Source organism: Corylus avellana, chromosome 1, assembly GCF_965113065.1.
Source record: "Corylus avellana chromosome 1, dhCorAvel1.hap1.2, whole genome shotgun sequence".
NCBI classification, from domain to species: domain Eukaryota; kingdom Viridiplantae; phylum Streptophyta; class Magnoliopsida; order Fagales; family Betulaceae; genus Corylus; species Corylus avellana.
Genome location: NC_142490.1, coordinates 4867363 through 4879697, shown reverse-complemented (window position 1 = coordinate 4879697; position 12335 = coordinate 4867363). Strand labels below are relative to the sequence as shown.

Sequence of the window (12335 nt, the reverse complement as noted above, 5' to 3'; positions counted from 1 at the left end):
CAACACGGTCTTAAGAGTTGAGAGGGAGGCTTTTTTTTTAATTTTTTGTTCTCGTTTTAATGGAGTAGACTGAAATCTGCGTACGAGCTGGGTTTCATTTGGGTAATTTGTGGCATCGAACAAGAAGTCTCGGCCACTGCCAGCAGCTCAAGATCACTGTATCACCAGCCTCGTCCAATCGGCAACGGCCACGACTGCCATCTAATCCTGGTAATTGCTATCAAACCTCCAAAACCCCATCAATGGCGATCATAACCGAAGAGGAAGACCAGCCTCAATCTCCCAAGCAATCGCACTCCAAAATTCGACCACCCAAAGCCGACGAACCCATTTCACAACCCACCTCCAAATCCCCATCTCCAAACCCCTTTACTTTTTGGTTCTACTTCACCCTCTTAGTCGCCCTCATCACATTCCTCTACATTTCCGTCTCTTATCTTACCCCTCATCAAGACCCCAAGTCTTGGTTTTTGAGCCTACCCAATAATCTTCGCCAGCACTACTCGAAGGGCCGCATTGTCAAGGTCCAAACGAGCCCCAACCAAGCACCCATTGAGGTTTTCACTATAGAACACGGTCCAGTGGTGTCTGAAAATGTTGTATTAGTTCATGGTCTGGGTCTTAGTTCTTACTCTTTTCGTGAAGTTATTAGAGGTTTAGGTTCAAAAGGGGTTCATGTGGTTGCTATTGATTTACCAGGAAATGGGTTTTCTGATAAGTCGGTGGAACAGGTCGTTGAGGGAGGGAATGGGGTGTTAGGGGGGCTTTTGGATGTGTATGATGAAATTCAAGAAAAGGGTTTGTTTTGGGCGTTTGATAAGGTGATTGAGACCGGGCAGATTCCTTATGAGGAAATTGGGAACCGGGTTTCGAAGAGGAAGGTTGTTAGACCAATTGAATTGGGTCCTGAGGAGATTGGGAGGGTGTTGGGGCAAGTGGTGGAGACAATGGGATTGGCTCCTGTGCATTTGGTGTTGCACGATTCGGGTTTGGGGTTCGGCGCGAATTGGATTTTGGAGAATCCGGGGCTAGTGAGGAGTGTGACGCTTATTGATACTGATTCTAGAGGGTTTGGGGCATTGCCTTTGTGGGTTTTGGAAATTCCGGTGGTTAGTGAGGTTGTGTTGGGGGTTTCGTTTTTGTATAGAAGGTTGATTAACTTGTGTTGTTCAAGGGGGATTGGTGTTTTGGATGCCGAGACACATAGGGTTCTTTTGAGGGGGAGGGATGGCAGGAGAGCGGTTGTGGGTATGGGAAGGAAGATGAATCACAGCTTTGATATAGCCGAGTGGGGTGGTTCGGATGGGTTAAAAGATACGCCAATGCAAGTGCTCTGGTCTGGTGGTTGGTCCAAAGAGTGGAGTGAAGAGGGACGCCGTGTAGCGGATGCACTTCCTCAGGCAGCTCTTGTCATGCATTCTGGTGGGCGGTGGCCTCAGGTAACGATTCTGCATCTCTAGGGACTCTATTGTGTGTGTGTGTGTGTGTTTCCTTTCTTTCTTTTCATTCACTTTTCATCAAACATCGTAACGTATTTATGAGATATTCATTACATAGCGGAAACATGCACATAAAATATTCATCAATCATGTTCATTTAACCTGTTTTCAAACACATAATGTTGGATGCATAAAAGGACTACCAAATAAAGGCTAACATTATATCATATACCTTAAAAACAGTTTTAAGAAAAACACTGCATTGACAATTTGAAAAAAAGCAAAGGTACGATCATATCTAATTACCTCTATCCTTAGCTTGAAGAATTCAACACACTTCACTTAGCAACCTAAGCAAACATTTACGAACAATTATTGGCTGTTAACACTTTCATATATCATTTATTCTTTTCCATTTTTTGATCCTCCTAAACATTGCTCCCACACTAAGTGGCAAATCTGATTTTTCTTCTTTAAGACACTTATTTTCATATTTCAAGTTCGATTCTTTTCTTGAATGTTCACACTATGCACGTATGTTCAATTTACTACACATGGATCATGCAACATGAGCTTATTCCCTTGCTCTTCAGGGTGTAGCTCCCAACATCACTTACATCTAGTCTTTTTTAAGTCACCTTAAGTTCTCTTAAACAGGTCTAGTCTCGGGCCAAAAAGATAGGCTTTAAGTCCTCAAGGTTCAACTAATGTGTTTGTGTGTGTGCATGCTGTAATTCCAGCAACATGTCAGCGAATATTACTCTGCTGTAAGCCCTACATGTGTCCAATGATGCATGGTTTGGACCATTGGAAAGCCAACTCAAAGAGGGTTTATTCTATGGGCACTCTGTTGCAAAACATCTTTTCGGAACTACAACCACCTTTCTTGGTGATTGCGGTGCTGCAGAATTTTCTGCAGAAACCAAATTTTGCTATTTGGCCTCCACGATGCAACACAACACACTCCACTAGTCATTCATGTTATGATTATGTCAAATGTTTAGGAAATCATGTAATCATGTTGTTTAAACCATATATATGTCTTCTAAGAGAAGAAATCAAATCCAACGGGTTTTCCTTAGTTCTGGCAGCATGCATAGGAAACTCAAACATCAAACTTTAATGCCATTACTCATACTTTAGTAGGTTCCTGTTATGGCTCTTATGATACCATTTCTAAATAGCAATTACAAGGCTTATTAGAATCCATCCCTAAGCAAAATTCGGCCGTGAATTTAGGATAAACCAAGAAACTGGATCTATTCTTCTTTAGGCAGCAACAGTTCTCTGTGCAAGAACACAGTTTTGCAAGATTTAGGACATAAGAATTAAGTAAAACAGAAAAGGGAAGTTTTTCTCAAATTTATTGAAAAGGAATTCTCAGAAACTAGAATTCTCACCCCCCAGGTGCTTTTTCTTTTTGGGTGGGTGGGTGGGTGTGGGTGGGGGGGGGGGGGGGGGGGGGGGGGGGGGGGCACGGTGTTCTCAAAAAATTTATTTCATTAATCTTCGACAACTTAGACAGATGCATGAGCTTGGAAAGAAGCCATGCATTACCTTGGATATAGCTAGCTGCCAGCTCATGACAACTTTGTATTTTTTCTGGAAGTGATTCACATAGAGGCTGCTTGGCTGTTTAGGTCATGGATACCTGAGAATGCCAGTTAATGATTTGGAGTATTGCAGGGTGATTTAGGCTCATCACCGGAAAGATAAAGTATGATTTGAAATCTGCTGAAATAAAGCTTATTCTGTGATGATCATTTAAAAAATGTTGATAAGTACTGAATGTTGAAATTTTTAATAAGTTAATTGTTGCCCGTGGTTTCTTATAAGGCGGTTTGTGAATCATAAATTGAAACTCAAGTAATGCTGTTGCTCACCGTAGTAACTTAAGAAACGGGCTGGCTCGCGTTCCTGCTTTCTTTATCTTTTTCTATTGTCTGATTTATCAGCATATTTTCTACTCTTGGGATTCTATAATTTTTTGGAGTATTTTCATTCTCTGTGATTGAATTGAGAGTTGTGTGTAACCTGTAGAGTGAAGATTATGACATATGGTTCGCTGCAGTACTCATTTTCAATGTCTTGCTATTATTATTGTAATGTTTCTGTTGCCATTTGAAATCCCAGTAAGCTCTTTGTTTTGATGATCTTTAGGAGGATGCAGCTGATGAGCTGGCTGAAAGTATTGTTCAGTTTGTGTCCTCATTACCCAAGTCAGTCAGAAAAGTTGAGGAAGAGGTTATCCCAGAGCATATTCAGAAGATGTTGGATGAAGCAAAAAGCAGTGATCATCACCATCACCATCATCATGGTCATGATGGCCATGACCACCACCATGATAGTCATGCTCATGCTCATGCTCATGGTGCCGGTTACATGGATGCTTACGGGCTTGGTCATGCATGGTGAAGTTGACGCCTTTCCGTCTTTACAACTTCAGGCAGTGATTGCACTAGAGTTAGATGTTAGATCTTGGTCATGGGATTTTCCTTATAATGCCATTGATACTTGGTATTGCTTATGTTTTGTTGTGCAAGAAACCTCCACTGAAGGAGCTTGAAATCTTGTAGATTGTTTTGAACTTTTGAAGCTGTAAAGTTGTAATCTGAATGTTAAGGCGAGCTGAATTTAACTAAACCACTCATTTTCTTTATGTCGTTCTCTCTTTTTTACAAAGGATAATAGAATTTTATGAAGAAAAACAACGATCGTACACAGGAATTCTCTTTGAAGAATTTCAACTAACCAGTTAAGAGGCTCTTCTAATCTATTCTTGAAATTATGAAATTTTGAATGCCTCATTACATCCGATTATCTAATAGCCATCGTATCATACATTCAATTATTTATTTTATTTTTATATAACTTAACCCTTTTTTCAAATGATCATATTTTTTCAAACAATTATTTCTCTAATAGTCATATTTTTCAAACCGTCATTTTACCTTATAGTCATATATTTTCAAATGTGCTTTTTTTTTTTTTTTTTCTTTTCTTTCTTTCTTTTGAGAGAAAAAGAAATGAAAAGAGATATGAAAAATCTTGAAGAAAGAGAGAGAGGGAAAGACAAAAATACATTTTGCATTTTGTTTGCATAATCCAACGGAGTAGGTTTTTTTGGGTGGTTTGATTAATCATTTTAGCTAAAAACACGAAATGACTAAAAAGGGGCTCTATCCTGTTCCTAATCCTACGTACGGGAACTCTTGTCTAACAACCAGTCCAACCTGAGAAATAAAAAAAATAAAAAAAACAAATTACTCGCAAGGCCGTCCACCAAAATGCGAGTCTCTCCTCCAAATTCCAATCTCTCACCAAATCCTCCAAATCCGCAGCGACGGTGGTGATCTGATCTCCCCGATGGACTCCCAGTCATGGGCGCTCACGTGCCGTGACACCCTCCGCCTCATCCTCCAGAAGCTTTCCGTCCCCGATGTCGCTCGGGCGACTTGCGTGTGCCGACTCTGGAACTCCGTCGCCTCCGACCATGAGCTCGTCGCCATTTCCTTCAAGGCGCCTTGGAAGCTGAAGCACGTCGTCGGAAAGCCGGTCTCTGGGAGCTTCTGGAGGGACAGCGGGATCGGCAAGTTCGCCATTTCGCATCACCTTGTGAGGGGGGACAGCCTTGCTAGTCTCGCTGTCAAGTACTCTGTTCAGGTATGGATTTGACTACTGTTTTGTTGCCGAGAAAAGACAACAAAATTAACCTTTTCTTTTATTTTCTGTTGTGTTGTCTCTCTAGTGTCCTAGTTATGGTGGTTAAATATGATTATGCTTCAAAATTGTCAGCAAGTAAATAATAAGGAGAAAAAAAAATGTTTACACGCTTTGTTTGGTTTCTGAGAAAATTGAGGAAACACAAAGAAATTATAGAATTGTATTGCTGTCTCCTTTTCATGGTCCTCTCGAGAGACAATGTTTCAAGTAAGCGAAATTATCTGGTAGAGTGTATTTTTTCTGTTTGTTTGTAAAGCCCCAAAATGAAGAGAAATTCAAGTTCCAATGTCGAATATTTGGTCTGAGCATTCTGGAATGTCATGTGATAGATTATTATGAGTGCAAGTTTTATCAGGATTGTGATTGTTTCGTTGGCATTATAGGCACTAGGTGCTGTAAAGCCATGTGATCACCATGTTCATATACAAGTTTCCCACTTTCTTTTCCTGTTGTTTAATTGCTGAAAGGGCTTGTTGTTTCTGTTTGGGTGTTGGAAAGCAAAGTAGGAGCTCCAAAACGTGGGAGAAAGACAGGAAAAATAGGTGGAGAAAGACGAGAAAGAAGCTTGTATCTGCTTAGCATTGAATGGCATGTTGTGATGTCAGTATTTTCCATGAGGAAATTCAAAAAGTCATTCGATATGTTTCAATATGCTGCGCTGGTGATTCGCAATCTGCAAATTGACTCATCTAAAATAATTATGACATGCTTGCAAGTAGGAAATTTTAGTTTTTAGTTGGTGATTGCTAGTCTCTTGCGAGACATCGCTCCCTCTGCATGAGGTTTTAGCTTTCAACTCATAAATCTACCATGTAGTGGTTCTTGTTTATGTAGTTTGCACGCCTGTGTTGTCACCATCATAAGAGGCTAGAAGAAGATGGTGGGCAGGGGGAAGCATTCACCAGTTGTTTGATGGAGAAATGGTTGAAAACATGATGAGTCGAATTATGGATATATGTAATCATTTTTATTGAAAGATTGGTGTCAAAGCTTTGCACTAGACTAGCTGTTGCCACATGAGCATTTCCATATGAGATAACATTTCGTGGACAAATACCAATTGTAGAACTAGTTGCTGACTTGGACAGACTGCCCAGACACATGTTCATCTATTCCAACTCTTTGATCCTTTCCCTTTGTGGAAACTTGTTCTTCTGGCTATTCACTTAGGATTGTAAAACTTTTTTGTAACCCTTTTGTCTGTAAAGCATATACAAGTTAGTTTTCTCTTCAAAGTTTATTGACGTTCTTGTTTTTGTTAGCAGGTTATGGAGATAAAACGATTGAACAACATGATGAGTGACCATGGCATATACTCAAGGGAGAGGTTGTTAATCCCTATAAGCAATCCTGACATTCTTGTAGATGGGACATGCTACATTGAGCTAGATGGCTATGCAAAAAGGGAAGTGGCAGTCTTGTATCTTGAAGGTGGTCCTGATAGAAAGTCCAGCCATTTGCTGAAGAAGATGACTTCTGAAGAAGGGAAGAGGAAGATTGTTGACTCGTTGAAGAGAAGCATGCAAGTTGATGATGGGACTGCCCAATATTACTTGTCTATTTCAAATGGTGATCCTCGGGCTGCTCTCTCTGAATTTTCCGAGGACCTTAGGTGGGAGAGGCAGGAGGGCTTGGCCTAGTTTCTCAAATAAGGACTTGGAAGTACATAATAAACAGTGAAGATTGGCCCAAGACATGATGAATATTGCTCTTCTTAAACTTGTTTATGTTCTTTATCTTTTCGTTAGAAAGAGTTTACTACTATGAATCTGTCCTCTTCAAAGCACAGGGGAATCGAGTTTTCTTCATTTTGTCATGGATACTCTTTCGATGATGTAATCAACTGCAATTGCAGGAAGTGCGTGGTTCAATTGTGACAAGTTAATGAGTGTTGTAAATTAAATATAAACTGAGAATTGTGATCATCTATGAGAATGAAAAGTTAATGTCTAAATTGCATCTAAAGTTCAGCCTCACCTGGATGAACCAATTATGAGTCATAAAATTTTGACTAAGTTTGATTAATTATAAAATTGATAATTTTGTTTTTTTGGGTTAGGAAATGTTTCATCGAAATTCATTCAAACCATTTGGGTTAACTAAACATAAGTAACAAAATATGAGATTTTGTCTTATAATGATACTTGTTTTGTGTATGATTCTGCCTACTGAATGTGTAGACTAGTGATTGTATTTATAATTGTATAAGTGGATGTACATGTGTAGACTAGTGATTGTATAAATTACAGATAACTTAAGCTATGAAACAGATCAATGGTATCAGATTTAGCGGTCATGAGTTTGAATCCTAATTCTATTAATTCGCCCCTCATTTAAATTAAATATTCCACGTGTTTGGTCTCAGTGTCTCACATATTAAAAGGAAGTTTGAATTCACACGTAAAGAAGATTGTTAAAGTATTGATTAAATGATCAAATTTATTTATTTCTATAAAGTTTAAGCTTTTAAGAAAAACGGTAATTTAACGAGGCTTGATGTTATTAACTCCCTTTGTGTTTTTAAATTGTAAATCTAGAGAAAATTGGGGAAATGAAAGAAAATTATTTGTATTTCACTTTCTTAGCTAACTTTGTCTCGCTTGTCTGTCCCAATCAGAAAAAAAGCCTATTGTTTTCTTTTCTGTTATGTCGTTGAACAATTGAGGAAAATGTATCAATATTTTGCAAATCAAAAGCTTAAATGAGTTTGTTCTCTTCCCTTACGGTAGCAATTCTTTTCCGAGAATCACATTTTGTTTTACAGGAAATAACTTACCATACTCGCCAGCCAACTCATTCGGATGGAAAATTCACAAGCATTCTTAACATATTCGCATGTACTCAAGGGAGAGTGTTTTTTTTTTTTTTGTTTTTCTGAGAAAGTCATCAAGGGAGGGGTACTTGGTAATTCCTGCAAGATAATAAAATAGGTAACATAAGTTACTAGTCCTTGTGGAAGCTGGGTAGCATCAAGGAAACTGTTTTTTTCCCTCAAATATCTTTTTCTTCTTCTTTTTTGAAGCAACAAGGTATACTATCGTCTTTAATTAACGCAAAGCTTTTCTATGCATTTGGGCTTTCACATTTACTCTTTCCACTTTGATCTTCTCCCTTTTTCTAATTCAACTATAACAATCAAACCCAAACAATAAAATAAAAATGGCAAGAAAAAGAGTTAATTCTTAAATAATGACACCGAAAAGATATTTCTGATTAATAATCAAACAATTTTCCTTGAAGATTTTAAGAGATCAACCAAAAACTACAATAGGCACCAGCTATGAAGAGTGAAACACCAATCATGTTAAGCATTGCGGGTATCGGTGAAGATTGAAATTACATTTGACACATTCAAAAGTCCAGTCATTGCATAAATGACCACATTTATTACATGGAGGATGGACACCCTTGCTCTTGTCAACAAAAGTGAGGCGATGTTCGTGCGTGTCAAACATATAAGTCCTCCCAAACTTGGTTAATGGTTTTTCCCCAAGAATGCAATCGGGATGAGCAGGAAATTCGAGATCTCCACAATAGTAGAACCAATATTTTGGATTTCGTGGTTCTTCACAAATATCACAATAATACTCATCATCACAATCATCTTCACCTTTATAACAAAGTGTGAACAGTTGTTCGTGCGGTCTATATTTTGTGGTACGCGGTAGTGTGGCGCATTTGAAATTTAGAGAAAATACACAATGAGCACAACGAAAGACTATTCCTTTAGAATCACAAGAACTACATTCTTCATAATTTGATGCGCTGTCGAGAATAAGTTGGTGCTCATGACCTTCATGTTTAAAGATGTCAGGCATCAAACTACACTGGACATCAAGGTCAAACTGGCATTTGTCACAATGGTAGACGAAGCCATTACACTTGCGCTGACAAGCATTGCAACTAAAACACCCACCACCATAAGGTGCCTTGGGAAGGAGAATGAGGGGGTGTCCATGAAGTGGGTGTGAACTTTTTCTAGGTAATTCAACACAAGATTTGTGAAAAAAGAATCTGCATGGACTACATGTATAAAACGGAGGGTAGATAGGCCACATACACCCGTCACATTTTTCGTCATTCTCAAGTTGCTCATCAATAAGCTGTAAGTCATGCTCATGACTAAAATGTTTGATTTCCATGGCTATTTCAACTTTGTCCTCTCCCAGTTTGGATTTCTTGACAACATATGGATCTTCAATGGGCTCTGTATCTTTAGATTTATCCCACAGTAGCTCATTTGCACCGCAATGAAGATGGGTAACGAAATCACAAGTTGAGCAACAATAAACCATGTAGTTTGTGTTCACCTTCTTAACACAGAGTAGGCAAAGTCGATGGTCAGAATGATTGAGTTGAGGCTGTTGAAGGGAATTGGTGAGGTGAAGAGGGTGGGCGTGACGGATATGTTTGACAAGCAATGGGCAGGAAGAACATTCAAGGTGGACCAAGAATGGGCAGATAGCACATAAGTAAAACATACCTTTGCCTTCTTCCCCACAGGCGTCGCAAGTGAAAGAGATAGACTTCCGCACGAGGGTCAATGGGTGTTGATGATGAATTTCAGCTTGGACAGTTAGCGGTAGAAAAGCACATTTAGTTTCAAGGCTAAAATTACAGCGAGAACAATGGTAAATCAAGTCCCATAGATTCTCTTCTCTATTGCAACCTTCGCACTTGAATTCCCCATTCAAGATATATCCATGGGTGAGAAGAAGGGGATGTTTGGGGTGCAACGGGTGTTCCAACATGCGGGGCAGTTCTGCACATGATTTGTGAAGGTTGAACCTGCACTTTTCGCACCTGTAATTAGGACCCCATATTAGTTCTCTGCACCCAATGCATCTACTTACAGGACGATCTTTATTTAGCTCTTCATTGAAGATCAACGGATGCCAGTGGAGGAAATCAAGTGGAAGCTCCCCCTCTCTCTCCATCTCCATATCCCTCTGTATTTCTGTATTTGGAAGGTTTGAGCTTAATTGTTGGAAAACGATCGAGTGATCCAAATTAATGTTCCGATTAATCCCAGCTGTTTTTGCGCACTTAATTAGTCTCACATAGTGCAGCCTTCAACCATACTCGATCTACAACAAAACCACACAATCATCTTCAAAACTACTCATCACCAAAAATAACCAAATTAAATGCATCACAATTCAACCTCTAAACAAACAATAAAAGAAATGATACTCAAATCACATAAAAGCAGGCGTCAAGTAATAGTAATTACTCACAGCTACAACAAATCTGTTTTCGCTTCAGAAGAAGAAATCTTAAAGCTCCCATGCCAATAACTTCAAACCCACCCCCCCTTCGGATCTTTGTAAGATCAAAAATTGTAGGCGAATATTGAATAATGAAGCTCCCATTATTCTTTTTCATTTGCAGGTGGACACGTGGGTCGTTGAGAGCCGAATATGAAATATCGTCTTACATTTTTCTCAATTTATTGGAATTCATTACAATCCCTTTCTTTCTTCATTTTGAATTAAATTACTTTTTTAAAAAAATATTTAAATACACTTCATATATATATATTATCTTTTTTATTAATTAAATATGTTTTCTTCACAATATATAAGTTTGTTACTTAGAGCATTATTAACCGTCTTACCAAATTTTATTCACTAAAATAATAAAAAATATATATTTTTCTAGTTTAACTATACTCATTTTTTAAATTATTTCCATCATCCTCACTATTTTAACAATCAATTTTTACTATTTCATTTAAATATTATTTTTCAAATATTTGTTTGTTCTTTTTTAAAAAAACCTTTTTTCAAAGAATAGGAAGGGAGAGAAATTTTTATTATTTTTTATTCATTTTGTGAGTGAATAGTATCATTCACCAAACCAAAATCACTATTTTGCTGAGACGACTTAAGAGTTTTTTTTTTTTTTAATGATTTTTAGTGATTTGGCTCACTAAAATAGCAAAAAATAAAAAATAAAAAAATAGCATAGTGAGGCTCCTAAGAATGTTCTTATATTCACATTTTTTATAAAATTCTAACAAAATCTCTAATGAAAAGTAAAGAGAGGAAAGAGAAAATTTGTGTTAAAATAATGATTAGGGAAGCAATTTAGAAACATACCAAAGATTTAGGAAACCTATATGAAAGCTAATGCAAAGTGATTTTTTGGAATTGTTTTTCTATATTTAAGGGAAGGATGGAAACTATAGGGTAGATGTTTGTTAGGTAATTCACAAAGGTTTACGTTTGATTTTTTCTAAATTTCGAAAATCGCACTACTTTTTGCTACTCTATTTATATACGAATAGCTTCATTTATTTTTTCCTATAACAATTAAATTATATATATATTGAGTGATTTGAGAGAATTCAAGGGCTGGGACCAATTTGGTGAGTGGTCTCTATAGGTGGTCGACTTCGAAAAGCACGAAGACTTGGAGAAAAAATAAATGTGGCTGCCAACCAAAATAAAAGCCAAGTCATGCGTGGATACACTAATAAAACAACTCGAGAAAAGAAGGCTGATGCCGACGAATAACGAATTTGGAGCCAAATTGGGTCGTCATTGCATAAGATATGAGATTTTTGTTTTTTTTTTTTTGGTAAATGCTATTTAACACTCTCAAACTATTATCTCAATGACAATTTACTCCTCAAACTACCAATTGCGACAATTTATCCCCTAAACTACCAAACCAATGACAACATACCCCTAATTTTTTTAAAGTGACGAAATTACCCTTATTAAAATAAAAACAAAAAAACTAAAATTTATTTATTTTTTTAAAATTTTAAGGGTATTTTTGTCTTATTGAAAATTATATAGGGGTAATTTCGTCATTTTGCTAGCATTGGGGGGTACATTGTCATTATTTTGGTAGTTTGGGGGGTACATTATCGTAATTGATAGTTTGGAGGGTAAATTGTCATTGAGATGGTAATTTGAGACGGTTAAATGTTTACCCCCTTTTTTTTTTTTTCTTTTTTTTTTGGCGTGAGACATGGGTGGTTTCTGTTCACACACAACATTTAGCATTTATGATTGGAGCCCAACTATTGAAGTCCAAGGTCGAAAATAAAATAGAAAAAATTAAATATTAAGAAGAGGAAAAGTCTCTAAATATTTTATCCCAATTTTATAAAATATTTTATCATTGTGCAAGTTGAAAGTGTTAGATAATCATATTATAAAG

At 37.4% G+C, this 12335-nt stretch overlaps 3 protein-coding genes across 3 annotated transcripts; 2 read left to right on the top strand and 1 right to left on the bottom strand.

The window, feature by feature from the left end:
- Nucleotides 1–57: 57 nt before the first annotated feature.
- AXR4 (alpha/beta-Hydrolases superfamily protein) lies at nucleotides 58–4098 on the top strand. The gene is made up of 2 exons (XM_059580030.2): nucleotides 58–1439; nucleotides 3600–4098. The coding sequence occupies exons 1-2, from the start codon at nucleotides 243–245 to the stop codon at nucleotides 3852–3854; spliced, it is 1452 nt and encodes a 483-aa protein (XP_059436013.2). The 5' UTR covers nucleotides 58–242; the 3' UTR covers nucleotides 3855–4098.
- Nucleotides 4099–4713: 615 nt separating this feature from the next.
- LOC132170784 (peptidoglycan-binding LysM domain-containing protein) lies at nucleotides 4714–7087 on the top strand. Its single transcript, XM_059581887.2, has 2 exons — nucleotides 4714–5102; nucleotides 6428–7087. The coding sequence occupies exons 1-2, from the start codon at nucleotides 4806–4808 to the stop codon at nucleotides 6800–6802; spliced, it is 672 nt and encodes a 223-aa protein (XP_059437870.2). The 5' UTR covers nucleotides 4714–4805; the 3' UTR covers nucleotides 6803–7087.
- A 1265-nt stretch (nucleotides 7088–8352) lies between these two features.
- Nucleotides 8353–10532, bottom strand: LOC132171714 (uncharacterized). Its single transcript, XM_088511197.1, has 2 exons — nucleotides 10400–10532; nucleotides 8353–10249 (listed from the first exon to the last, which is right to left on the bottom strand). Exon 2 carries the CDS (start codon nucleotides 10103–10105, stop codon nucleotides 8462–8464), a length of 1644 nt encoding a protein of 547 aa, XP_088367323.1. The 5' UTR covers nucleotides 10106–10249; nucleotides 10400–10532; the 3' UTR covers nucleotides 8353–8461.
- Between the last annotated feature and the right edge of the window lie 1803 nt (nucleotides 10533–12335).

What these genes read in the sequence shown, in the direction of transcription:
- AXR4 (XM_059580030.2), top strand. Translation starts at nt 243, where the DNA reads ATGGCGATCATAACCGAAGAGGAAGACCAGCCTCAATCTCCCAAGCAA. An exon ending in CTGGTGGGCGGTGGCCTCAG is followed by an intron (nt 1,440 to 3,599) that starts GTAACGATTCTG and finishes GATGATCTTTAG; the next exon opens with GAGGATGCAGCTGATGAGCT.
- LOC132171714 (XM_088511197.1), bottom strand. Translation starts at nt 10,105, where the DNA reads ATGGAGATGGAGAGAGAGGGGGAGCTTCCACTTGATTTCCTCCACTGG.
- LOC132170784 (XM_059581887.2), top strand. Translation starts at nt 4,806, where the DNA reads ATGGACTCCCAGTCATGGGCGCTCACGTGCCGTGACACCCTCCGCCTC. An exon ending in CTGTCAAGTACTCTGTTCAG is followed by an intron (nt 5,103 to 6,427) that starts GTATGGATTTGA and finishes TTTTGTTAGCAG; the next exon opens with GTTATGGAGATAAAACGATT.